General features: G+C 41.2%; 1 protein-coding gene across 6 annotated transcripts; it reads left to right on the forward strand.

The window, feature by feature from the left end:
• The first annotated feature begins 367 nt into the window (after positions 1-367).
• On the forward strand, positions 368-26,881 carry ptpn20 (protein tyrosine phosphatase non-receptor type 20). 6 transcript variants are annotated; one of them, XM_082556467.1, is made up of 47 exons: positions 368-433; positions 2,550-2,697; positions 2,911-3,074; positions 3,808-3,873; positions 3,965-4,144; positions 4,302-4,377; positions 4,774-4,854; positions 5,080-5,155; positions 5,396-5,549; positions 5,815-5,886; positions 6,075-6,249; positions 6,462-6,597; positions 6,713-6,851; positions 6,948-7,100; positions 7,366-7,551; positions 7,666-7,828; positions 8,181-8,448; positions 8,533-8,612; positions 9,054-9,131; positions 9,246-9,353; positions 9,492-9,608; positions 9,732-9,940; positions 10,499-10,600; positions 10,867-10,960; positions 11,494-11,579; positions 12,049-12,220; positions 12,632-12,843; positions 14,670-14,768; positions 14,859-15,340; positions 15,510-16,086; positions 17,304-17,474; positions 17,569-17,743; positions 17,832-18,042; positions 18,122-18,159; positions 18,414-18,500; positions 19,192-19,253; positions 19,550-19,711; positions 19,799-20,048; positions 20,852-20,958; positions 22,018-22,100; positions 22,510-22,646; positions 22,761-22,909; positions 23,087-23,177; positions 23,798-24,132; positions 24,222-24,437; positions 24,742-24,804; positions 24,891-26,881. In XM_082556467.1, the coding sequence occupies exons 2-47, from the start codon at positions 2,574-2,576 to the stop codon at positions 24,999-25,001; spliced, it is 7,077 nt and encodes a 2,358-aa protein (XP_082412593.1). In that variant the 5' UTR covers positions 368-433; positions 2,550-2,573; the 3' UTR covers positions 25,002-26,881. The 6 variants fall into 6 exon arrangements, 5 of the variants coding, with proteins under 5 accessions (XP_082412593.1, XP_082412594.1, XP_082412597.1 ...); XM_082556468.1 differs by having other exon boundaries at positions 22,510-22,619; XM_082556469.1 differs by lacking the exons at positions 368-433; positions 2,550-2,697; positions 2,911-3,074 and adding an exon at positions 3,145-3,293.
• The last annotated feature ends 796 nt before the right edge of the window (positions 26,882-27,677 follow it).

The following is a 27,677-nucleotide window of genomic DNA, read 5'->3' on the forward strand; positions in this document are numbered from 1 at the left end:
GAGATCGTCCGTTCTACCCGGGCTTCTCTGTAGCGCACCAACACCGGGGATCCACCGCACCTTTGGGCGTCAGACGGATTAGTTAAATCGGTGTAGCTGATCTCACCCCACCGGCTATTGGTGGCTCTGACCCGTCGTTGTCAAACCGCGAGGCTAATCCAATCAAGTGTTTAAAGACGAGACGCCAAGAATAGCGCCAATTACAGTAAAAAGTTTCAGATCTTCAGCGTGGTGAGTGTGGTAATAGTGCAAATGAATGGGGCACCATGTATAGTTAATGTCATTGATGAATTGCCTGCCAGAACCGAGCAGCCTTCACAGCGAGGACATCAAAACAACAATGCGATGATCACGAGGATTACTTTGAATCCCTGGGAGTATTGAAGATAATACTAAGGATCAGACCGCTGACACAGGTTACATATGGTACCAGGTAACGCTCTTTATCAATTCATTTTACACTGCTGTTTGCCACATGTGTGATACTGGTGTCTTCATATTTTAATTACATTTTATTGATTGCAGATTTGAGAAGATATCTAATCTGCTTTAGGCACAAACCCCAGAGATACAGCCACAAGACTGTAAAGAGAACGAACTATAAAATGTGTAGCTGTGATGTTGAGGCCTGTAAGGACAAAAATGGTCTGGGTGAAAATGGTTGTATGTTATAGACTGCTTATGCTGTAATCACAACAAACAATCACTCACCATGATAGCTTTACGCCCACTGTATCATACTTTCGATTCACATTACTGGAAGGTAGGGTTTATTCTCACCTTGTAGCCAGAAAGAAGGTTGCATGAGACCTAGATCCTTGAAGAAGCGTGATGTCCTAAATTCCCCAGAATATATCGCAGCATTTGGATGTGAATCTACATCAAGTGTCTGTCTGCTTCATGATTAAGTAAGAATGTTTTACTAACAGTGTAGGAAGGCTAGTCATCTAGTGGTTCATTAAATCATAGTATGTTCCGTATCTTAGTCCAAACATAATGTATGAAGGACAAAACACTGTGTTTGCACGCTCCAATTATAATGAGTTTAAATGAATGTCTATATGTTCTACAATTATAATGTAATTATCATTGTCTGCACGGGAATATAGATGTTCTAATAGAAACTGAAAGTTTGATGTTGATGGTGAGTTCACATACTTGACCTAGACCATCAGCAGATCCATGTTGTTGTATGTACAGCATGATTCCCTTACAGTTTCCTCACAAATTTAGTAACACATAAAACTATTGTTGCTATAACTACCATCCAATAACCAGGTTTTTCTTCAGGCTCCAGTAGCAGTGTGCCTCTTTACAAAAGTTACTCTAATAGCTCTACAGAAGCACAGTTGCTGAACTTTTACTGAAGACTAGATCGGTGGGGGTACAGACAAATTTCATACTTTTAAGGTTCATTCAAAGCACCCTTCTGTAATCTGCAGCAGGATGATTCTATGATCTCATTGATGTAATTTTACAGTTGTATCATTTTAGATTTTAAACCTCATAGCCTTACAATTTGATTAGAGTATTTGTTTTTTGCTACCGAATTTAATCTTGTAAGCCAAGGATAAGTTCAGTTTAAGAGGGAGATTTAATCAGGTCTAAAGTAATTAGGTTGGTTTGTATCTGTAGAAACAAGCCTATTATATTACTGCTTTGAAAGATTTAGACTAACTTAGAGTCACAATAAAACCAATCGATCTGGTAGAATAAGAGGCCGGGTGATCAGGTTATACTGGACTTAATCATTCACCAATAACAACCAGATTCTGCCATTGGCCACTGAGAAAACTCAGTTTAACCTTTAGCTTTGGGAAAATCAACATGTCTGTTTTACTCACAGTGTTATTCCTCATGTTTTCATAGAAAGCAAGTAAGACTGTTTATCCATTTGAGACCACCCATAAGCGTCATTACTTGTTTTTATCACAGTCGTCCCAAACAATGGCAAGTTTAGGTCCAGTCCAACTGGATGTTCATCTATATAAAATAGTAAACTGCTCAGCAACCACCATAATGCTCAAAGTAAGAAAAATACATCTATATGCAGCACTCAAAGTGCTGTATATAGATGTGGTAACTGCATAGTATGTAACAAACTAACTTGGGATAATGACACACTTGCTTTGGTGCAAGAATGAAAGCTTCCTCAGGACTGCCCCCAGGTCAGAGAAAAGCCAATTAGTAGATGGGAGTGGCAGAGAAAGTGACAGGCAGTAAGATCAAAGCACTAAAGTAGTCTGAATCAGTGAAAAGGATTTTTGTGTTTATGAAATGTCCCAGAATCTCTTACAGCTCTCCCTCTAAAATCAAAAATATTGAGGGAAATATATAATAAGTCTGGCATAAAGAATAACAACTAAGTGTCATGTGTGCATGTCTTACTTTCACATACAGCCTCTTGTACATACCTGATTTGCATGTAAAGCGAGGAAAATTAACCCTCTCTTTAGAATATTACTATCAAAAATGCCTATAATGAGTCGCAATTTGCATATGTAACGGTGTGTATTATGCATATGTTCTCCGTGTGCATTCCCCCTCAGGTGCATACGTGGAGTGTGTGCAGAATGAGCAGCACGTTTGTTACATTAGCTGAAGTACTGGAGGCACGAGGGGGACCTCTGCTGGAGGAGGAGGTCTGGTCCTTGCTGCTGGGCACTGCAGAGTCTTTAGTGGATGTCTCTTATAAGGGTAAAGCATTTAGGACCCTCCCCACCTCACTCCCTGTTATTTTAGCCTCACATACATCATGCCTTATAACGCCACGACCATACTATCATGTTGCGCCAGTGGAAAATCTATGAAACTATTTAAACATATCGTGCATTCTTGCTTCCCTCAGTGGGACTTTAGTGTAAAACTACAGTAAAGCCGATAGTACATAAATGTTTCCTTTTTTTCCAGGTCAAAACAATATGTGCAGTATCATAAGCCCCACCTCCTTGCTGCTGTCAGCCACTGGTACCTTAGCATTTAAGAACTGTGGCCTATCAGATGAGGTTTCCACATTCGCCGCTCCGGAGATGCTGCAGGGCCGTGCCAGCTCAACCAAACCTGCCACAGAGAGGGTCAGTGCGCGTGTTTTCGTACCCGTATCTCACGTGAAAGTGGAAGGCAGATTTCTCAAATAGTGCAGAGTACTAGAGCCTGTAGCTTTACAGCTTATTAGCAACTTTAAACTCTGCAGTGACTTCGCGACGTTAAGAATCAATCCAGACATAAACTGATGTGTCTCTTTCATTGAGTGGAAAATCTTAGGATGTCTGGAGCTGAAGGTCGAATAAGGTGTAAGTGCGCCATCTAGTGGCTGAAGAAAGAGAATCACGACCTGAAATCTGCACTTGTGAGCCTTACGTGTGTACATTGTCCAAAAAAGTAACTATTAAAAACAAATTATAATGCGAAAATGATCATACATTTATATATATAACAATATTTCGTATTTGAAAAACCACTATATAGAATTCATGTTCAAGAAATATGCCTTAAAACTCCAAAAAAGAAAGCACAATGTGTTGTTGCCTGCTCCCTTTTGCTTCAGTAATCTGCATTTCTATTTTATACATCCAGTATATGGCATACCCCCGATTTAATCAATCATGCTTGAAATAGATTTATTTTTATTGTTTTAAAGATTCTCTGTGCAAACCAGCTCACGTTGATCTACTGTATCTATCTTGTTCTTACTCTTACTTGCTTCTTACTGGAAAAACTTCACTCTCATTCATATATAAGTATCGTCACTATTATAACACATTATGAAGGAATGCAAAAGTAAACCTGGTTTTATCTGTTGCATAGATGCTGGTGTATTCACTGGGTATGACTCTCTACTGGTCAGTTGATTTTCACCTACCTCAAAATCAGGTAGTAGCCCCTTATATAAAATCATCAGTTATTTTCTCATTAACCATCACAACTCAGCTGTTGTAATTATTATTTAAATTCTCACTTTCAGCCGGTTCAGTTGAGTGACCATCTAAACAGCCTCCTCCTCAGCATGTGTGAGGACCTGTCTCACCGCCGGGTAAACCTCAACTCCATCCTGGAAGCCTGCGAATCCCAGCTCAAAGCCTCCATCCTGCTGCCCCCCGCCAAAGTCATCAGGCAGCTGGTGGAGGAGGTTTTTCATGAATCAGTGAGTCGGAAAAAAAAGACTTTCTACACTAAGGTCATGTCTGATGATATTTTATGTTCTCATCAGCCTATTCTGTGTGTGAAATTAATGCCATACTGTGCACTAATGAAAAAAAAATGAAAGTGTCTGTGAATAGCAGGGGTTCTTTTTCCTCCAGATGGACCAGACATCTCTGCCAGACAGCAATGTCCCTCTGAGCGGCAGAAGTCTGATGATCAGAGAAAGACTTCATGGTGAGCGTGATACAGTTGAGATAAATGTTTGATTTAAACTAGGTCCATACAACACACACATAAAAAGCTGAGTCATTTCATTTAATTTCTAAATAATCCTAATGCGTCCTAAATAAATTTGACCTTTAAGAGGTGTCATCTACATATTTCCTGGACGTAGCTGCAGTCACTGTTGGTTTGACTCAAGACTGAACACCGGACAACAGGATTAAAATCTTAACCTAAAGCAAGCCCAGGATTAGGATCCTGCGAGAGCCAGTAATCAGATACTGAGCGAGATGCTCCAAGCTAAAACCTCCTGCAGGTCTGTCCAAACATCTTAGTGTCTCAGGGCAGCAGAGACAAAGAACCAGATTAAACATTGCTGTCATCTTTTATTTCTTACCTGGATGACAGGAAAGAGAGGGCCATTTTCAGACTTCAGCGAAGGAAGTGCTGAAGGTAGAAGATATTCAACGGACTCTGACTCAAAGTCAGGTATGCGTTTCGTTTGGCTGAAACCAAATCCTGAACAGAAGTCACAGGATGTCTTTCAAAGAAGTTTGTTTCATGTCAAAATGCATCACTTTAGTGTCTGGATGTAATCCTTGAATTATGCATGCTTTTATGTTTTGTATCTATTTTTGTTTAATGCATTTTACAGTCAGAACATATATATGTGTACTATTTAAAAAACAACAACATTTTTAATATGTTTTATAGGGAGTTTACCTCAAAGACCATGGAGACAAAGACCGAGAAGCTCTCCCACATCGTTGTACCAATCTTCTTTAGAAAGGCATGTATATATGCATGCATATATACACACCATCACTGGACCTTCTACCAAGAGTGTAGAAGGATGCTATCTGTGCATTCATGTCAGCACAGATAAATCTTTCCGCTCCTCATTTCCCCCGTCCTTATTGTCTGTACTGACTTTGAGGGGATCTGACATTTTCTCGTTGTTTGACTTTTCCAACTCGCCTGCACAACTATTACACAATCTGTCCTTCCCCACCCACCTCTCTCCCTTCAGAATCCCTCGTGGGGTTCGTCACAGGGACAGCAATTGCAGTTGGCTCGGTAGGAGTCCCCATCACGACATCTCTCCGAAGACATCAGGCAGATCTCACAGTCCTTCCATCACATTCAGCGACTCCTCGCTTAGTCTGAGCCAGAGAAAATCTAAGGTAAGCTCAGAAACGAACTTGAATGTATCAGTGACATAAGTCAAGTGAAATGTTTTTGCAGGGCACGGAGTAAACGTGCATGCTGTGGATCTGTGTGCATGTAGCTGTATTAGAATGACAGTGAACTGTAGAGTAGTCAGTGCAGGTGAACTAAAATCTCTGTATACAGTTGATCATTTAGTGAGGAATGACAACCTGTCAGATGTATTCCAGCTAATAATATATACATATTATTTTTTTTTGTTTAATTAATTTTATTTTCCAGGCATTGGGTCCCGAGTTCGTCAGAATGCCAGATGAGCAACAAATTGTTCTTGAGCTTCCAGGATCTATTGTGGTAAATGAATAATCTCGGCTCACTTGCCCATAAGCAATTTCGGTTTACACTTCTGTTTGCTCCTATTCTTTTAGCTTTTCCTTTCTCGCATGCTGAACTGTGTCTATTTGCATAATTGCATGTATAGTATTTGTATATGTATGTACATGTACGTGTGTGTCTGTGTGTTTTGTGTGTACACGCCACAGTCCAGAAAGGGCCGTTCATGTTCGTCTCAGAGAGAAGTGACTGTTGTGATGCCTAATGGACAGTACGTGGTGGTTCGCTGTGATATTAAGTCCAGAGCAAGAGATGTGTTTGACATGGTGGTCGCGCACGCAAACTTGGTGGAACACTTTTACTTTGGTCTTGCCTTCCTAGATGGTAAGAGCCCATAATAAATAGGACCTGATCTATCTTGAGTGCACTGGTTGTGAGAAAGGATTGACAGTAAAAAAAAAAATTTGAATATGTAATTTATCTGAATACCTTTCCAGAAAAAACTGAAATGACTTTGAATCTGTCTTTCCGCAACTGGATGTTTTAGTCACTTCAGACAAATGTGGCTAAAGAAGCTTTTCTTTGGCATTCTGCAGATGATGAATATTTCTTTTTGGAACATGAAACAAAAATCTCCAAAGTTGCCCCTGACAGTTGGAAAAAAGGGCAGATATCATCCTTTTTGGTGTTTCTTCGAGTCAAATTTTTTGTTGATGATATCTCCTTCATTCTGTAAGTGCTGCAGTGGTTTCACGATTAACTCATATGCGGGAAGCTCATTTTCAGAAATGTATTTAGTTAAACCCACTGTTGCCTTTTTTCTTCTTTTTTTGTTCCTCCTTCCTAGGCACAAACTGACTCGTCACCAGTACTACTTACAGCTGCGTAAGGATATCTTGGAGGACAGGCTTTACTGTAATGAGGAGACAGGCTTATTCCTGGCTGCTCTTGCGCTGCAGGCTGAGTTTGGTGATTACATGTCAGAGGTACAGAGGACATAACAATCATGTTTGCAGCATGTCTTTAAGGAGCAGCATTATCTGTCAGTGTGTATCCTCATCCTTTTTGTGTCTCTTTTTTAGTTATATGGCAAGAACTATTACCAACCAGAGCACTATGTGTCCAAGAGGATGCTTGAGAAGCTTGCCCTGCCCAGCGTCAAGGAAGAGTTGCCAAGACTACATGCAAGTCATGCACAGATGCTGCCAGAAGAGGCAGAAATGGAGTACCTAAAGGTAACCACACTAATAATGCATTTATTCCCACACATGTACACAGACTCGTTTAAAAAGTAGCTTATATTGTCCTTTAGTTACTGTATGTATGCTATAGTCATAAGTCTCGGTGAACTTTTTTATTACTACTACTATTTTTTTTTTTAATTTGACAGTTTTACTGTCCTGCTTAGTTTATAAATACATGTATATATGAGAGTTAGGATCAAGAGCTAAACTCCCAGATTTTGAGTCCCACAAAATCTGAAAACCATGTGCACATCAGATTGCACAGCAGCTACCAGAGTATGGAGTTATGTTCCACCGTGTGGGGCGAGAGAAAAGGTCGGTGGTTGGAGAGTTGGTCTTGGGAGTCTGTGCCAAAGGAATCATCGTGTACGAGATGAAGAACCACGTCCGGACTGTTACCAGACGCTTCCTCTGGAGGGAAACTGACTCCATATCCACTGGGGTAAAAAAATATGGCCTTTCAGTCAGACTTTGCTAAGCTGTGTAAGACATTACTTTGCAGAGGTAGTATTGCTATGAAGCTCAGAGGAACTAAATAATGATTTATGTCTTTCAGCGGCGTAAACTGATTATAGAGTGTGGTGGCCCCAGTGGGAAAAAGCATGGTTTTGTAACGGAAAGCTCAAAAATAGCACAATACCTCCTGAACCTTTGCTCAGCACAGCACAAGTTTCACAGCGAGATGACGTCACGACAGCTAAACCACACCTTAATCCCAGGTGGGAATATTTTGATTGTTTAAAATTTAAACTGCACAAAAAAAAAAGAGAAATCAGACTAAGAGCTCTTCTCTGTCCAGCCTGATCCCAATTAAGACTTTAAAATGTGTTTGTTTTTTCTTCTCTCACTGGATAGGATAACTTGTCTTAGATTGATTGATTGTTTTCTCATTTCTTCTGGAGATGGGATTGGTAGGAAAAACTGATCATATTTATTCCTAAATGGAGAAAGAAATGAGTACTGTGAGCAAAAAATATTGTTTCAGGGTTTAGCAGTGCTAATATTAAAAAAAAGGTTTTAACCAAGTATAACAAAGAGCAAGCAGCACCTGATTCTACTTTGTTTCTCCAGATGAAAACATGGAAAAGTACATATCCGCCTACAGGGGTCGTAACCTGAACTTAAGGCGGATATCCTGCTCAGAGGGCATGTTGAACCATGTAGGATTGGCGCCCGGTCAACCAGACTCCCTGTCCAAGTCCTGTGACGACCTGACTGCCAAATTGGAGGCTCGGCTCCGCCAACAGAGAGAGATGAGGAGAGAGATGAGTAGAGAGCTGAACAAGGATCTGCCCGAAACGGGAGACCTCAGGGATGTAAAAGAGCGACAGTGTTGGAGGTAGCCCTTAATAATGAGTTTTATGTTATTATCACAAAAATATAGGTGGATTTAGCTAAATGTTACCGTGAACATATGTTGTAGTACGCCAGAGCTTCTTCCCAGGATGATGTCCAGTATGTCACTACAGAAGCAGGACTCTGATGCCTCATCCTCCATTCGAGGTGAGCTGACAAATAAAATATAAATACAACAAGTCTTTGAGTAACACACTAAATCAGCATGGAGCACCTGACATCTGTTTGGTAGCCTCTAAGTCATATTAGGTTTTTGAAATTTGATGGTCACAGAGTTAAAGTAGAGTGACAGTCTGGTTGTCTGGCTGACATTGTCCCCTCACAACAATAGTTCTTCTTCTTTTCAGTAGGGGCTCTCCTATGTGGAGTCCACATGTTTTCTTCATGTGTTTAGATCTAATTCCAGATATGTTGATTTGAACATTTCTAAAGTGCGTACAAGTCTTAATGTTTTGGTCTGTTTATGACCTAAACCCACACCATACATTTGACCTGCCCCTGTGACCCAGTGCACAATAACGAGGCAAACAAAGTATATAAATAGTTTACTGCTGCCTGTTTATCATATTAAAAACATACGTTTTGCAGTTGATACACCAACCCGGACCCCACCAGAGAGAGAGATAGTCTGCGTGACCCTGAAGAAAGATCCCAAACTGGGCTTTGGTGAGTTTATTAGCTCAGATTTAGCTGAGAGAGATAAAATTCCTGGTATAACAACAACAGCAACAACAAGTGATTCTTTAGTAAAAGTCTTCATATTCTCTGCTCCTGTTTCAGGCTTTGTGATAGTGGGAGAGGACAATACAGGCAAACTTGACCTTGGGATCTTCATTGCTTCCATTGTGCCTGATGGCCCTGCAGAGAAAGATGGACGAATTAAACCAGGTGCAAAGTTCAAACGATGCAGATTAAAAATATAGATACGGGATGAAAATGTATAATAAAATATCTAGAGCAAGATACACAATTAGATTGGACGTGATCTGTCATAAGGACTTGAAGGTGATTTGCTGATTTTTCCAGGTGGACGTCTCATCTCACTAAATAAGACTAGTTTGGAAGGAGTGACATTCAGTGATGCTGCTGCCATCTTACAGAGCAGCCCCGATGAGGTGGAGCTCATTGTGTCCCAGCCTAAGCGTAAGATCGGCCCACTGCTTTCTCCGTCCATCCTTCAAATATTTATAAATTATTATCAGATCATACTGTGCAGAGTAGTAGTTATTTCATGGTTTTAATGCCACCTGGTTGTTTTCCTCTCAGAGTCACTGAAGGACAGACAAAGTTCTTTGAGTCAGAGTACTCTTGGATTAGCGTTGGAGAGGAACTTTGGGTCACAGACTACCCTGAGTAGCACAGAGTACCGTCCCGGAGTGGAGGAACTCGAGGATGTCATCACATTGTCCAGCATGGCAACTCCAAAACACAACAGGAAGCTTCACATTCCTGTGGTGCGAATACACGATGCCCAGGTTAGAACCAGTGCTCAGAAGACAGCGGTTAGAGACGATTGACTTTACTGTTTTTAAAAGAAGCAGTGCTGTCAAAGCTGATATTAGAGTCCAATGCCAACTGATAAACAGATTAAGTGCTCACATTAATTGGATAAAACTAAGAGAAGTCGTCATTCACAGGATTCAGAAGTGTCCCAAAGATATGCCCTCATTCATTCCTTTCTTTTTTAGGAACACTTTAACGATCTATTTATTTTCAGTTCAGTACAGATGTTAAATTATTTCAAAGTCATTATAACTGCAACATTTACACTGTTACCTATAATATTATAGGCTGCAGACACTTAATTTAAACTTGCATACATTTACAGAATTGTTTTGAATAACTGCCACATTTTGCAAAAGTCTCAAGTAACAAGTACGAACACTCTAAATCAAAATGTTTTTTAATTTCACATTTTACTTGCAGAAATAACCTCTAAACATTACAATACATTTTCATGTTACTGTATGTAATTTTTCATGAAATCATTTCTTGTAATCTAACATTAATCCTCTGTTCTGCGTCTTTTTCAGGACATTTACTCTCGGTCGCCCTCTATCTTGAGCCTTAAAACAGGCGAGCGGTTTGTAGTGGAGCTGAAGAAAAGCAGTGGAAGCCTTGGCATCAGTGTTGCTGTGAGTGAAATGTTTTAATGAAGAGTGCTTTCCTCATTTTCTCTAGTTGTAAAAGAAAGTAGAGTTTGGTTTCTTTACGGAATCATTTTTGAAGAAAAATCATTTTGGATAAGGAAGCTGTAAAAATACAATATGTTCTTGATATGATGTCAAATACTTTATCTTGACTTACTGAATTTGAATTGATATGAATCATATAAACTTTGTAAGATCACTGCTTTACTGTCAGCCAAATGAATTTCCTCTTTTTTTCTATCTTGCCAAAGGGAGGAATTAACACTAATGTGCATGATGGAGGCATTTACATCAAGAGTCTGGTGCCTGGAGGTGCTGCTGAGCAGGATGGTCGCATTCAAATTGGTAATCTTTTAATTTGGAAGTAGAAGATATGATCAGGTGTTGAAAAAGGTAAAGGGTTATAAAAAAATAAATGATTAAAATGTGCAGGATCCATATCAAACTTCTAAATTCTGGATAAATTCTAAGTTTATCAGTTGTTACATTGTAATTATATCCTTAATAACAGTCCCCCTAACATCATCATCATCATCGCAGCATTATAAAGTATGAATCTGACACAAAAGTTCTTAAGCTTCCATATGCAGCATATTACATAAGTGATTGTGTATTGAACAGTAAGATAATAAAAGTCTAAACCCCAAAGATCATAAAAATGTATTTGAGAAATTATATTATAAAACATTTGCTGTTGCTGTTATTTACATTTTGTAAACCTCTGTGCTGTGACTTGTTTCGTGCCTCAGTGAGCAGGAGAGACTTTAAAGTTTGGTGATATGTCATCACACATATACACACACACGCACACACATCGCAAACCGTTTCGGTTCGGATGCTGCTAATGATGATGAGGTTTGTGTTTGTGCGTATGACAGGTGACAGACTGCTGGAGGTTGACAGGTCCAACCTGAGGGGCGTGACTCACCATCAAGCTGTCGAGTTCCTGAAGAGGACTGGGGAGGTATACATACACGGGCATGAACACTTGCTCATGCAATGAAACACAATCACACACACAAATGTTCTCGTTTGCTGATATGATTACATTAATATCAGTGCTAAGTGACTGTCCTTCACAGAGGTTACATATTTCTTCATCTCTTTAAATCCATGTTTTCGTGATCCATGATGATAATCCTTCCCTAATGAGTCTGTTTTAGTTAAATTAACTTAAATATAAAACCATAAAAGTTAACATAATGACAAAAGCACTAAAGTCCAAACTATTGAATTCACTATTACAAGGACTTGACCTGACTCTTTAGACCTTTCCACCATAACCTTTTTTAAGGAAGCGTTATTCACAGTGAAAAAATGGCAGGAACCAGTGCTGCTACACATTATTCTCTGTTCCCGCTGTGACGCTATTTGTTCAATTAAATTTATCAAGCATATTAAGGGGAAGTATGTGCGTCATCTGCTCCCTATAGGTGGTGAGCCTGCTGCTCGAGAGGGAGCCCACAGTAATTCTGGAGCCTAGACCTGACTCGCCCTGCCCTACCTTGGTCCACAGTGCATCACACACACAGCCCCTCAGGACTGAAGTCTCCATGGAAACGACCTTGAGTGGTCGAGCCAAGGACTACAGCTTTGTAACGGATGGTGAGAGGGGAGACGAAGGGGCATTTACCCTCGTAATAAAAAAGAAAAGATAGACAGTGTCAGGGACACACACTCATGCACACATGGCCCAGAGGTGACTGTGAGTCATCTGACAGCTACATTGTGGTTGCTGTCAGAGTCATCTAGGGCTGATGCCGCCTCAGTCCCTTGGGATTGCATCCACTGAAACCTTAAAGCTTCCTGTTCGCTGGCACGTAGCCTTCCCTTCTTTACTGGTAATAGTAGGAAAAAAAGTCAAATAAATTGGGAAAAATGTATTACCAAATAATAATTACAGAAAAGAAATATACATGCATTTGTGACACTGAATTGAAAAATGTTCTTAGCACGTTGCTAAAGATCATAATTCACATGTTAATGCTCAAGTGTTTCCTTTCATCTCGTTCGTAGAAAACACACGTGAGGTGGTGCTGAGGAAGAGCTTGTCTGGCCTCGGCTTCAGCTTTTATATCTCCCAGCTGCACTCAGGACCAGACCGCAGCAGCGTGGTCCGCATCAAACGTCTGTTCCCAGGTCAGCCAGCGCAGGAAAGTGGCCTGCTGCGGGAAGGAGACATCATCCTGACTGTCAACAAAGAGCCTCTCAAGAATCTTCCCTATCAGGTAGAATTTATATGTTTATATCAGATAGTGTATTTTTTGTTTAGTTTGTTTTTTATTTCTTATATTTATAAGAGGACAAGAATGTGTGTGGACAATTGGACCATAAGAAGCTAAAAAGCAAAATAAACCTGTTTGCAAAATAGCCAATGTAGCCTTAAAACTGTGTAAACCTGTGGAAGAACAATGGATAATTATGAATGGACTGCCGAGTGTATAAGTAACACAAGTGACCTTGTTCTCTCTCAAGTCTCATTCACTTCATTGTTTCACTAATCCTTTAATCTTGTACCACTTGAAATAGAAAGCAGTTTGTGTCATTGTGCTTGTGTCATTTAATCTTCTCTGTACTGCCAAGAAGTTACAATGGTATTAGCAGCGTTGCTTTTACACATATGTTGGTCAGATATCTGTGCACATTTTACACTCAACAAAAATATAAACGCAACACCTTTGTTACTGCTCCCATTCCCCATGGGATGGACGTAGAGACCTAAAATTCATTCCAGATACACAATATAACCATCCCTCCCAAACAGTGGTCACAAATCAGTCCAAATGTGTGGTAGTGGGCACATCTGCCATATTGAGATAATCCATCCCACCTCACAGGTGTGCCACATCAGGATGCTGATCTGACATCATGAGTAGTGCACAGGTGTACCTCAGACTGCCCACAACAAAAGGCCACCCTGGAATGTGCAGTTTTTTGCACTATTGGGGGTCTGGGGACCCAGAACCGGTCAGTATCTGGTGTGACCACCATTTGCCTCATGCAGTGCAACACATCGTCGCATGGAGTCTATCAGATTGTCAATTGTGGCCTGTGGAATGTTGGTCCACTCCACTTCAATGGCTGTGCGAGGTTGTTGGATATTCGTGGGAACTGGTACACGCTGTCGTATACGCCGGTCAAGCACATCCCGAACATGCTCAATGGGTGACATGTCCGGTGAGTATGCTGGCCATGCAAGAACTGGGACATTCTCAGCTGCCATCTGCCCTGAACAATGTGAACCATGATTCATCCGTGAAGCGCACACCTCTCCAACGTGCCAGACGCCATCGAATGTGAGCATTTGCCCACACAAGTCTGTTACGGCGACGAGCTGGAGTCAGGTCAAGACCCCGATGAGGACGACGGGCATGCAGTTGAGCGTCCCTGAGACGGTTTCTGACAGTTTGTGCAGAAATTGTTTGGTTGTGCAAACCAATTGTTCCAGCAGCTGTCTGGGTGGCTGGTCTCAGACGATCTTGGAGGTGAACCTGCTGGATGTGGAGGTCCTGGGCTGGTGTGGTTACACGAGGTCTGCGGTTGTGAGGCCGGTTGGATGTGCTGCCATATTCTCTGAAACGCCTGTGGAGACGGCTTATGGTTGAGAAATGAACATTCAATGCACGGGCGACAGATCTGGTTGACATTCCTGCTGTCAGCATGCCAATTGCACGCTCCCTCATTGCTTGTGGCATCTGTGGCATTTTGCTGTGAGACAAAACTGCACATTCCAGGGTGGCCTTTTGTTGTGGGCAGTCTGAGGTACACCTGTGCACTACTCATGATGTCAGATCAGCATCCTGATGTGGCACACCTGTGAGGTGGGATGGATTATCTCAATATAGCAGATGTGCCCACTACCACACATTTGGACTGATTTGTGACCACTGTTTGGGAGGGATGGTTATATTGTGTATCTGGAATGAATTTTAGGTCTCTACGTCCATCCCATGGGGAATGGGAGCAGTAACAAAGGTGTTGTGTTTATATTTTTGTTGAGTGTAAGTCTGTCTCATTTTTAACCAATTCAAAGTTTCTTTTCTGTTTGTCTCAGAGGGTTTTGCTTTTGCTACGTGGTGCTCCTTCTGAGGTTCATCTGCTGATCTGCCGACCTGGACCAGGAGCACTGAATGATGGAGATAATAACTCACTGGTGAGCTAATATACTCATGAATCACTGTAAATCCAGTCCCAAGGCAGACATTTTTAGACAAACCATTGTACTTTCTGTCTGACTCTACAGACTCTTACATCCCTCCGTGATGCTCGATCGCGGTCTCTGGACATCAGGTTGGGGGAGGACTACAGCGAGCTCCTCAAAAAGCCCTCCAACCAGGAGGAGGAGCCGACCAGCAAAACAGAGAAAAACTCAGAACTTCCTGCAGCTTCACAACTCCCAGAGAGCCAGGAGGATCTCAAGGCAGAAGTGCAGACACAACAGACTCCACCATCTTCCCCTCGCTCACCTCCTTCACCAACATCACCTACATCTCCTCCTTCACCAGTCTCGCCAGCATCACCTGCCTCACCTACCTCGCCTGGCTCTGGGTCTCCACCTGCTCCAACAGAGGCCCAACTAGCTGCTGGGAAGCTCGAGCAACAAAAGGAAGCAGAAGCAGAAAAGAAGAGCAAAGATGTGGAGGAGGAGGACGCAACAACCTCAAGCTCTACTGTGATGCTTATTGATGTCTGTCCTAAGACTGGCTCCAACTCTGTGTATACCAGGTAATGTTTCAGATGCCAGCTGTCATGTGTTGATGTGCATGTTGTGTGGTTATTTTCAAAACTCGTGCAGATGTCTTTTATCAGGACAGAGTTTTATTGTTAGGATGAACATGAACATTTGGCTTAATTTTAAGTAGACTACAAAATAAATGTTTTTTTTAATCGGCAGTGGAGTCAGAGAGGAGGCAGATGGAAGTGTCACCTATTGCCTCATGGGAAATGGACTCACTATCATGGCAGATGAAGAGTACCTGACCATCAGCTCCACACTGGAGCCTCCTCACATGCTTCCCACCGCTAGCACTCAAACAGCCAACTTTAGCTCTCAAACATCAAGTAGCTTGCAGTATCCACACCCCAACCCCACCACCTTGGCCCTCAACCTCTTATCTGACACCCCCACCACTTGTTCCCTGGCACATCCCTCCCAGCCACTCACAACACAGCCCCCTAAAACCAAGCACCACCCAATCCAGCAGGGGCTTCTTCCAAGTCACTACAAAGCCATGTCCAAGATCAGCCGCCCCATGGTGCCCCCACCTCAACCTCCACCACTGACCCCTATCACAGCTCAGATTATCTCTGTGGCTCCCTGTCCTAGTCCACCTCCCCCAGTGCTGCCCCCCAGACTGCTGCCCCCGGCTTCTCCGATCCAATTTAGAGAAGAACCAGAAAAGAAAGAAAAGGAATACAAAGATTATGATGATGACGAATATGATGAGGAAGAGGAAGAGAGTCGAAGAAAGGCAAGTCGATGATGTTCTATTTTTATGCCACTGCTTAAATTTAGCTGTGTTTTCATCAATATTAGTTTGCCTGCTAGTTTTCCATTAAGTTTTTTGAAGAGAACCATCACTGGACTTTTGAGAGATTAATGTTTTCCCATTCTTGTCTAATAGCTAGCTGCTCAACAGTCCAGAGTCTTATTTTGTATTTTTATGTCTTATGTTGTTCATTTTTTCAACTGGTGAAAGGTCAGGCCGGTTCAGCGCCTCGGTTCTTCTACTGTTATAATAGCTGCAGTATGGTGTTTAGCATCGTCTTGCTGAAATATGCAGGGTCTTCCCTAATAAAGAGGTGTTCTGGATGGGATCGTATGTTGCTCTAAAATCTGTATATACCTTTCAGCATTGATGGTGCCTTTCCAAATATGCAAGGTGCCAGTTCCATAGGCACTAATGTAACCCTAAACCAACGGAGATGCAGGCTTTTGAACTCAGTGCCAATAACAAGCTGTATGGTCCCTCATAAGACATCTAGAGGAGATGGTGGTGTTTCTGTATCATGTTCATATATGTAAGCTTGAATTTACATTCTGGATTCACAGAGGATGATTTCTGGAAGCGTTCCTGAGCCTATGGAGCAGGCTGCATTAAAAACAGGAACGACAGTCAGCTCTGTTTTTAATGCAGTGCTACTCTGCCCTATACTATGAAGACAGTTTGACATACCCCGGGTATCTTTCCATTCTGGATTCACTAACATTGGCAATCAGGATAAGCAGTTACATCACGCTGTTTATCGACTGGCTAAGTTAACCCAGGGTCTCCCCTCTATGTTAAAATCAAAGGGCTGGTGTTGGCAGCATCTGACCAACCTAAAAGGCATGGATCATATGATTCTTCTTCCAAAGAAAAAGATCCCTGTGAGTGCCACCTACTCATTATCAGAAGAAATTGTGATAAAAATCTCCAAAAAACATTAAAATATAAAAAGCGTCGCCACAGATTCTCTGAACCTCTGCATCTCTAAGATTATCTTTATATACTCTTTATATACATGTTACTGACCTGGTGCTAATGAACCTTATTAGTGTCAAATGTTCCTCCAGGTGTTTCTTTTTAGGACCACTGACTTTTGAAGCTTTTTATATCCCCCACACAAACTTTTGCCACTGCCATCAAATTAAAAAATTTCTTGTTTTCTTCTTAAAATCATGACCTTCTAATTTCTATTCTCACAGGGATTGGTTAAAGAATTTGAGCTGTCAGTGGTTCTGACTAAGTCCAGAAGTGGAAGCTTTGGGTTCACCATCACTCGAAGCAAACTAGACAACTGCTACTACATACAGGAAATATTGGACAATCCAGCCAAGGCAGATGGACGACTCAGGGCAGGAGACAGGCTCGTCACAGTATGCACCAAAACTTGCGCCTGCACATTTAAAGTAATCATTAAGCGTGTCCTGTTGATATGACAACTGTTCTTTGTCTGTCATCTTTTACCAGGTAAATGGCCACGATGTTACCAGTGTGGCAGATGACGTTGCCATGACTATTCTCAGGTCATCTCCAAGGAGACTGAGTATGACAATAGGGAGAGCAGTGAGCAACCTGGTGGCTCCACCCTCTTGTGACAGCCTGCCTGATATTGTCCTACACAAGACACCTTCAGGACAGCTGGGTGGGACTTTATATAAACTTCGACTTACGGCATAGAAGCACATCAGTCATATATTATTTGAATTAATCTCTGTGCGTGCCCTTTCCAGGAATAAAGCTGACAGGTGGCATTGGTAGTAAATGGCAGGGCATCTACTGTCTGGAGGTGGTGCCAGGTTCCCCTGCCAGCGAGGAGGGTAGTGTCCAACCCAATGACAAGATCCTGTACATCTGTGGAAGGTGCACGCTGGGAATGACACTAGAGGATGCAGTTAAAGCTTGTGAGATCGCTCCACGTAAAGTGAAACTAAAAGTCATCAGGTATTAATGGTTCGAGAGATAATGTTTTTAGTGTTTGCCTCTCTTTCTTTGAATGAGTCTGTTCTTGTGTCTGTTACAGAGAAGAGCAGCCAGTGACCCCCAGGGGTAAGTGGAACGGTAAGTGCTTCCAAAGAATTTATGGCATGACTTCACTTGATCGGGACTCCAAGGACAGCTAAACAGGATAGTTTGGTTTCTATGCAGTATATGCAATGATGCATTGCTTAGAAACCAAATATGTTTGCGCTCAACAATGATAATTTAGGTTCAATCATTACCAGAAAACCTTAAAATTCTGGGAAGCAAAACAATTACTTGTGTGTAATGCAAAGGTATTTTTTAGTGTTTGATCTCTTTGTTTTCTTCGACAGGTCTGTTTGACTGGAAAAAGGACAGGAAGTCCTTTGCTCGTTTTGAAGAGCCAGTATCCCCAGAGAAAGACTCTCCTACTGAAGATGGTGAGTTTTTTTCTTTCTCGCATTCATTTATTTCTCTTTTTGCTTCTTCCAAACTCTTTTCATCATCAGCACAGTAACTAGTTACCATTCATCCCTTTGATGGCTGTCCCATTGTCAGGGTGAAGCATGAGCTTGGTGCTGACAGATAGCTCTCTTTGCAGCTGTGTGTGCGTTTACATGTGTGTGATCTGAATGCTGACAGACAGATCCTGGGCTCTCACAGCAGGATTAATAATTAGCGAGCCTCTGGCCCTCCACTGGCGTATTGGACTGCAAGGCCAAAGGCGTCGCACACACATGCACACAGAGTCAGAACCATACAGCCAGTGGTCTATAGGGCAGGTATCTCAGTTGCCTGGTGACGGTGTATAAAGTGGAGAGGGTCAGTCTGAAAAGATCAGCTTTGTTTTGCTGTCATAGAAGAAATACACCGCTCAACACTTCTCTTTCAAAATGTCCGAAGAGGTGGGAGGTTGGTGTGTGTTACTGTTTTTTCTCCAAGTGTCTTGTTTTGAAATTTATTTTGATGCAGAAGGTGGCATGGATGCAAATCGGTAGAGAAGGAAAGTTCCACTGCTGGTTTAGAGCCAAACTCCAGGAGTTCCCTTTGTTAAACTTGCTTGATGTTTTCTAAAAGCATAATAATATACATGTTAACTCTTTTTTTTGTCTGAATGGGCTTTTTTTTCAGCTGAAGCTGTGTATCAGACTGCTGGACAATTCAGATGTCTCTCTCTCGGCCAAGAACAGGATGTAAGTTTACTAACAAATGTATTTTCTGTCCACTAGCCTGGTCTTTTCTCCTGTACACCTTCTGCTTTGCTTAAACAATTGTCCGTCTAAGGGGACACTGTAACATGAGTCTGCTGAGTGTCAATCTGTTAATGTATTCTCTATCTGTGTGTTTGACAAGCATTCTTTACTCTTCATTTATGTACACGACACAGTGGCAATTTATTAATGTAGAATACAATCTGGCCTTGTAAATACACAGCTATAAAACTGATAAGAGAATCTGTTTCCTTATTTCTCAATTCTTGTCTTCTTAGAATTGCATCATGCAAGTGGAGTTCACTAAACCAGAAGGAGGAGGTCTCGGTTTTGCATTGGTCGGGGGAACAAATGGCAGCATGCTCAGGGTGAGAGAAATTTGCTCAGGTGGAGTAGCTGAGCAGGACGGTCGCCTGAGAGTGGGAGATATTCTGTTAGAGGTAACAACACAACGTATGTAATGCAAATAATTTTTTTTTACCTCCATAGTCAGGGGGAGGCTTTGATTTTCTTTGTGCCCATGCTAGGTGAATGGTGTGATTGTGTCTGGACTGAGCCACAGTAAGGTGGTGGAAATCCTGCGCAAAGCTGAAGGGACTGTGCAGCTCACCATCTGCAGAGACGTCCTGCCCCTGACCTACTCCGAGTCACCTACACCGCCCAACATGTCAGCTCAAACTGAAGCTATTTTAGCTGAGCAGCCTGCTCTTGTGTCCAACCCTGATAATTGCTCTTCACCTGACCTCATGCTGAACAGGCCAGTGGACCGTCCCCCTGGTATGCTCTCTGACAAATACATTTCCTAAGCTGCGCTAAATTTTATGGTAAAAGATGTAAAAATCCATATTTTGTGTCTAATTAGGCATAACTAGAATTAGAAATAGTATGTTTATAGTGCCTTACATATACATTAAGATCGCTTTGAAAACCAGATTTAGTGCCGTAAGATATACTTACAAATTGTCTCTGACTTTCACCTTACTACTGGATCATTCGTTGGTCATTAGAAGAAATCTAAAGCATAGTGGATCACATGTTCAGTCATCCCTTAAAATCTTGATGGTGTCCAGACTTTTACAACGTGTAGGTGGTACTTTGTTGACAGTCTACTCTCACACGTTTTTAAAAATATCATGCCACTTTCCAATCCCCTAATACCAGGCTATGATAGCTACTATGTTGTCATTACAACTCTATATTGAGACATAAAGTCAAATCCCTCGTTAACTCCTATTATTAGAGGCTCACACTTTCTTAGAGGGTTATTGGCAACACATTACAGCACAACTGTAGTGTCAAATAAGCTCATGCAAAGTCTTGAATAATGCCTAATGATGGTATGGCTTGTAAAATTTGCCTAATAAAAACATTATTTCTAGCTCTGTGTAATTTGATACAAATACAGCCTCTTATGTCTTATTAGTTTACTCTAAAATAAAGTGTTATTATTAGGATTTGTAGAAAGCAGATGTTTAAAACAAGCTGTAGACTCAGAGAGATTTGTAATATTTCATTAACAAAAAGCGTGATTATTTTAATCTTGTTATTTGTTGACATTTTGTCTACATTTGCTGTTTTAGAGGCAACGTCAGACCCTGTGGTTAATGAAGCAGATGTTGTTCTAACATCGCCCCCTCCCTCACCTCACCTACTGACAGTTGTAACCGATGAGACTACAGGTAAACAGGTAATGTGGACACTAACAAGCATACAGAAGTGTGCAAAAGTCTTGAGCAACTTCTCATTTCTTTAAACTTTGCTTCAAAGTAGCCAGACTTTCTTGTAATTCTTAAAGTGGTCTTGAGCAATCGTTCTCCAGCTTTCTGAAGGCCTATCAGAGATTTCTTTGGACATTGGCTGCTTTTTTACTCATTTTCGCTCCAGTCCCTGTACCTGATCATGTTCAGCGGGATGTTTTTTGCATGTTAAGTCATTTAACCCTGACCTGTGAACCTTAAAAAGGTACCTAATCAAGGTTAACATGAGAGATACATCTCAGTTGATCTGTCTACTGTTTGCTGAAACTTGCCTAGAAATCGTCTTCAAGGAAGAATAAGTGTCACTCACCCATTCTTGAGGAAAGGGAACAGGGAGAAGAGTCAGAGCTTTGGAAAATTACACAAGAAGTGGACTGAAAATCTGTGGCAACAGGTCTTATGACATGATGAGTGCAAATTTGAACGTTTTGATTCAAAACTTTATCAGTGTGTACAAAGGAGGTCAGGAAAGAAGCACAGCAGAGGTTTACGGCCAACTGTAAAACGTGGTAAAGGTCCTGTCATTGTGGCTGCATTTCAGCTTTGGGGGTGTTGGGGGACGTACAATGCATTACCATTTAATACTACCTGGAAAGCGTCTGATTGGGAAAGGCTTTCTTTTTCAGCATGACCATTATCCCAAAAACAGAGAGAGTTCAGGCTGTGTTAAAGAATAAAAGTGGTGATACCAAATATTGACTTTCAAGCTCATTACAGTTGTACAAACTCTGTTTTTGTCTTGTATGCAGCATTTTCCATGTGTGGTTGCTCATGTTTCAATACCCGACTACACCTATTTCTCATTTTCCTAGTAAAATAAAAAGAAAAGACAGCCCAAGACTTTTGTACAGTACTGTATATAAACTAACTGCAACATTATTAACTATTAAAATTAAATCGTACCCTTCTTTACATCTTTACTAACATCTGCTGCTAACATCTTGCTCCTTCCCTCTGTTGCCTCCTCTGGCTTTTTGTCTGTGGAACAGGAGAGCTGTAACAGCACCCCTTCTCATCAAGCTTGCTGCCCATCCCTCAATGTCACTGACATGTTGCATGGAGCTTCTGAAAGGTAGTACTACTCTCTTGTATTGTCTACATATTTCGTGTCCTCTTCTTCAACCCCCCTCCTCCTGCATCTTTGTATGCTGGAGTACCAGCATTATCCATAAGGAGGCAGCAAAGAGCAATAAATAAAAGATGACTGTGGGATAAACGTTGACGCTTGTAAACTGTGATCCCCATTAGAAGAAAATGTCAGTTAGTGTAACAGCTAGGAAGTGTATAGTACTATTCCATGCAGGCTTAAAAAAAGAAAGGTACAGCAGTAGTAAAAATATATTTTAGCCTTTTGTTTATACTGTATTTTAGGTGGAAAAGGCGCAGGGAAAGGAAGCTCAGCCTTGCATGATTTCATCCCCTCCTACCGAAGACTAAAAATGGTCTGGTCTCACCCCTGCCCTGCCCCCTGACTCCCCCAGGAAACAAATTGTGAGCAAACTTTTGGACCACTCCTGCAAAGACATCCGGAAACCCCAGTCAGACGGCTGGAGCAGTGAAGATGATGACGACGATGTATTCAGCACCAAAGGTCAGGAAATGGCCTCATCCCAAACAGGTGCCTGTTTCTGTAGTACTGTAATGACAAGTCTGAGTTAAAATAGATAAATGTTTGCATTAAAGGGTTAAAGTGACCCTTTTCTCCACTTCTTTTAATCTATATTTTTCTCAGGCCCTCCCATAGTATCAGAGGAGGAACTGGCCAGTCTAGCTCTTATTACCCCTGCAAAGACCAGCCAGTACTCAGGCTCCAGAGTCAAAGCTCTCATCCAGATTCTCCAGCATCAACTGGACCAGCAGGAACTGGTCAAAGAGTTCATGGTTTGTGTGAACTACTGGATTCATAAAAAGGAAGTTATTATGTAACTTACTACAATATGGGTTCCACTGTGAAGCGGCAGACAAACATCCATGCTGTAGAAAATCAGCGTTTATTAAAATAAATAAAATGCATTATCTTAAGTTATTGTGGTTATTATGTCCATGTTTATACTTAAGGCTCTGGAGCATCTGAAGCCTTCTGACAACTGCCTAGTGGGAAAAGCTCCTGAGAACAGAGACAAGAACCGCTACAGAGACATCCTACCCTGTAAGTTGAGTGTAAAAATTTAATGTTATTATTTATTCAAACCTTGCACTTTTTATGTTCCCTTTTTTAGGGGTTCCATCTTTCTCGTTGATGGTTTAAAGCTCGTAAAAATGGATACTCAGGGACTTGGCATTCCATTGTTTCATTGTCTCACTTTAAGCTGACTCTAAAAAAGAAGGGAGTGAAGATGTTTGTGTACAACAGTTAAGCAATTTAATTTACACAGAACAAATTATTTCTCAATAACTCACTGGTACCACACTTATAATTTTCTCTGAGTCTGCCAAGTATGTGATGTTGTAATTATCTAGGATTTATATTTTTAATAAATGAAGGAGCATCAGGAACAAATAATATTACAAGCTGTGTTATCACCATGAATTCCAGAGGTTTGCTGTCTGATTTGTGATAGAATTAATCACTACCTCATAAACTCACAGTGTCTTCGACTTCTAAGTCAGATGCACCGCTCGCTCATCACGTCTGGTTTCAAAACATCGAGATGCTGGTGATAAAAATGCTCAAGTCAAGGCTTCATTAACCACTGAGTGGCTGTGGCTCAAACTCAAAAACACACCGAGACTATTTTTGCGTGTTATTTTTGCTCTTTCTTCCTTTAGACGACAAAACTCGTGTTGTGGTTGGAGAGAATCAGGACTATATCAATGCCAGCTACATCCGCATGCAAGTTGGCGATGAAGAGTTCTTCTACATCTCCTGTCAGGGCCCTTTACCTTCTACTGTGCAAACCTTCTGGCAGATGATCTGGGAAAATAAATCCGATGTCGTTTCCATGATGACCCAGGAAGTAGAGCGGGGAAGGATTAAATGTCACAAATACTGGCCAGAGAAGCTGGGTGTGCCTTTGGATGTAGGCAGGTACCAGCTTCACCTCGAGAACCAACAGTACCTGGAATACTTCCACATCAAGATCATCCGTATGGTGGAGAGTGAGGTGAGAGAGGGGCACTTTCTTTTCTGACTTACTGTAAAAAATGAATAAATACAAGTTTTGTGCAAATTTTTGATGAATTGCCATTCCAGACTGCCGAAACACATTTTGTTCGACACCTGAAGTTCACACACTGGCCTGACCACGGCGTGCCGCACTCCTCCGAGCAGCTGGTTCGCTTCATCCGCTACCTGAGGGCGGTGCACCATAAAGGGCCTGTCACTGTGCACTGCAGCGCTGGCATAGGACGTACAGGAGTTCTTATTTGTACTGACATCATCCTTAGCCTCATCGAGAATGATTTGCCTGTGAGTGGAATCCACTTTGATGGGTTTTCATTGGCATTTAGTGGTTTTAGTCATGCAACTGGCACAGTTCTATCACATTCCGGAAAAATAAAAAACAATTATCGGATAGACTGCTGTGAAATTTTTCACATAGGTCAGCAGGGGCAGATCCTATTATAACTGGCTATTCTTAAACCACCGCTGTGCCAAAGTGCGACCCAGCAGCACTAACATGGTTGCAGCCACTTCATTAATCACTGTTATTTGAAATAAAACATGCATGCATTTTCATCTGTACTTAACAGTTTTCTTTTTTTACCTTTAGATTAACGTAAGCAACATTGTGAAAGAGATGAGACTTCAGCGGCACGGGATGATTCAAACCAAGGTCAGTGCCAGCAGAAGGGTTAAAATTCAGGCTTTGGAATAGATGGTGAGCAAAATTAGACGTGTCCTTTGTCCCCCTTATTTCAGGAGCAATACCTTTTCTGCTACAAAGTCTGGTTGGAGGTTTTACAGGGGATTTTACAGCTTCACGGCAGCCAGTGGCAACCAGAAGACCCAAGAGACCACAAAGTAGTTTGAGAATGTTTCCACCATACCTGTAAGAAACAAGCTGTGAATGTTCGACCGCGTGCAGTCGCGCCCAGCAGAGCGATACGTTGATGATACAGTTTTCTTTGGCTTCCTTTAGTTTAGCTGGCTATAATATGCAATCTGTACTTCTCAGCTTTGCTACAATGATTTCAACTGACTTTGTCTGTGTATGTGTTCTTGGTGCTGTGATTATCTCACGTTATTTTAGATCACTGAGGTTGTTTTGCCTTTTCAGGTTTAGTGATTTGCCTTCTGTCTCAAACATTGTGTTTTTTTAAATCTAATCTTTTTTCTCCATGTTCTTTACATTTTTATGTTGCATGTTATTTTAAATCCGGTAATATTTACATCTTGGCAGTAATGTCATCAAAGTGCACAAGTGTAAGATCATCATACCAAAGTTAGTGTCTGTTTCAAACCTCGATGACTAGCGTTTGATTCAAGGTTGTGTTATCATTTCATTTAAGTGCATTTGTACCCTGCAGAAAAGGGTATTAGCAAAAGAACATTATTGATTGTCTTTAATTAATCATCTAAGGGAATGAAAAGCATTAAGTGCCTTGGAAAGATACGCATCACTTGCTCCATACTGACCCCAGCCCACTTGTCTGAAGCGGTCAGGGACGGAGGACAAGAAACAGATTTGAGAGCAGCTGATAGTGGTTGGAGTGAACGAGCAGCTTTTGGTCTGTTTGTAAGGTGGACTTTGGTTAATTCAAACCAGAGGAACATTACATCTCACCTTTTCGTTAAGTTGTAACTCTGAAACAGTGTGGTGTTCGCACACTGCCTTCCAGTCTTTTTTTCTTTTTAATTTGTGTGCTCATTTTATACAATATCTATCACAAAGAACATTTTATTAAACATTATCACAACTTGCTCATCCCAAATACAGATAAAGAATGACCCCACATAACAAATTTTTGAAAATTCATAAATTTTCAATTCACTATTTTGCTAAAATTTGAACTCTAAATATTCCCTTTTTTTTGTAAAATGTACAAAAATGATTTAGATGTAATTTAAATTATTAGTTGCTGGGCTATTACATGTAAGTTGTTACGTGATAGCATCGTTTCTCTGTATTCTTTGGCTATTTTAATACAAACTCAGCCAAAAATGCAAAAAATATTCCCAGGTTTACAAACTTTCCATTTTGCCACTTTAGATATTGTACAAAGCAACGGTCAAAGTCAAATCTAAAATGATTTCTAGCTGCTGGTTTGAACCTCAACCTTTGGATGTCACTGCTTGTGAGCTTTGTTCCTGTAGCTGCTAACAAACACACACCAGCTCTCTTATTGCATGCAGACTCTTACAGTACAGCCTGGAGTTTGACAAAATGACTTGAACATGATCAAAATGTGGAATGTAACAAAGCAATACTCCTGAGGAGGAGGGAAACTGAATGTCTGGATTGGTTACCCAGTTTTCCAAACTGTTTGGAGCATGTTGGTTAGACATATGCAGTACTGTACTTTTGCCATGTGGATGGCCATGCAGAGCCATCAGCCTCTGTACTGTGTATGAAACATCTTTTCACTCCACGCTGGTTGGTTGGTTTCCAACGATAGCTAACCCTCTGTTATGTGCAAGTTCGCGTTCTATTTGAAACTCGTTGATATATTTGAAAATGGTTATTCTTGAAAGAACAAAAGAAAAGCACATTTTGCATTCATCTGTGAAAATGCATCTTGTACAGTTAAGCAAGTGCTTATGCGTAGCATTGTGAAATATAATAACCTCTGATTGCACAACTGCTTATTTATGCTGAATTAATATCTTGTCACTGTACCAGCCACTATGTAACCAATAACTGAGAACAATGTAATACCTCTCTCTTTAATTAAAAGCTATTCTGAAGCTTGTTTGTGTGTTATACAACACATTTTACCCCTTGACTCCAAACACAACATAATTCAACTCGAATAACGGAACAAGGGCAGCAGATTGGGTTTTCCCTGATGGCACACACAGAACAGAGAGGCGGAGGCAACCCTAAATCTAACTTCACTGTGCCCCTTTTTCTACTTTTACTGCACGGTTTACTCCCTCTCGAGTTTTACTGCAGAGTAAATAAGCTGGTCTCACAGGGGTCTTTTGTGACAGCATGGAAATCCCTCGGAAAACGCTGCACACTCTGCGCACGTTTAAACCTGATGCTGGGGAAGCCACAGAGCAGATTTACTTGCTCGCCCTCTCTCCACTTTCTCAGCCGCTGCTCTTGTGTACGATATCTATACCAGATCCACTCACACACACACATACAATCCCCCAGTTACCCACCCCCATTCCTCCTATTTCTTTTCACTCCCCAGCTCAGACCTTCTTATTGCTATGAGTTATAGCAAAAACACCAGCAACTCAATTCAGTGTGTGTCATTTTATTAAATAGTCAGTTTCAAATTCAAACCACAACACAAGGCAGGAATTACTGACAGGCTCAAGGACTCAACACTGCCATTAAAATAAAGCTGCTGGGTCCTATTGTCATTGTGAAAACAGATGAGTTCAAGAAAAAGGGCCAAGGATCAAAGTGGGATATATTTTATGGAACACTTCTTAAGAGTTTGACAATACAGACATTTCAAACTGGGAACAAAAATGGTAGTAAATTCTTAACAGAGGCAATGAGTCAGAAAATGTGTTTAAAAGGCATAAAAA

The sequence above is a fragment of the Aulonocara stuartgranti genome, assembly GCF_965226115.1.
Source record: "Aulonocara stuartgranti genome assembly, chromosome: 13".
Taxonomy (NCBI): Eukaryota; Metazoa; Chordata; class Actinopteri; order Cichliformes; family Cichlidae; genus Aulonocara; species Aulonocara stuartgranti.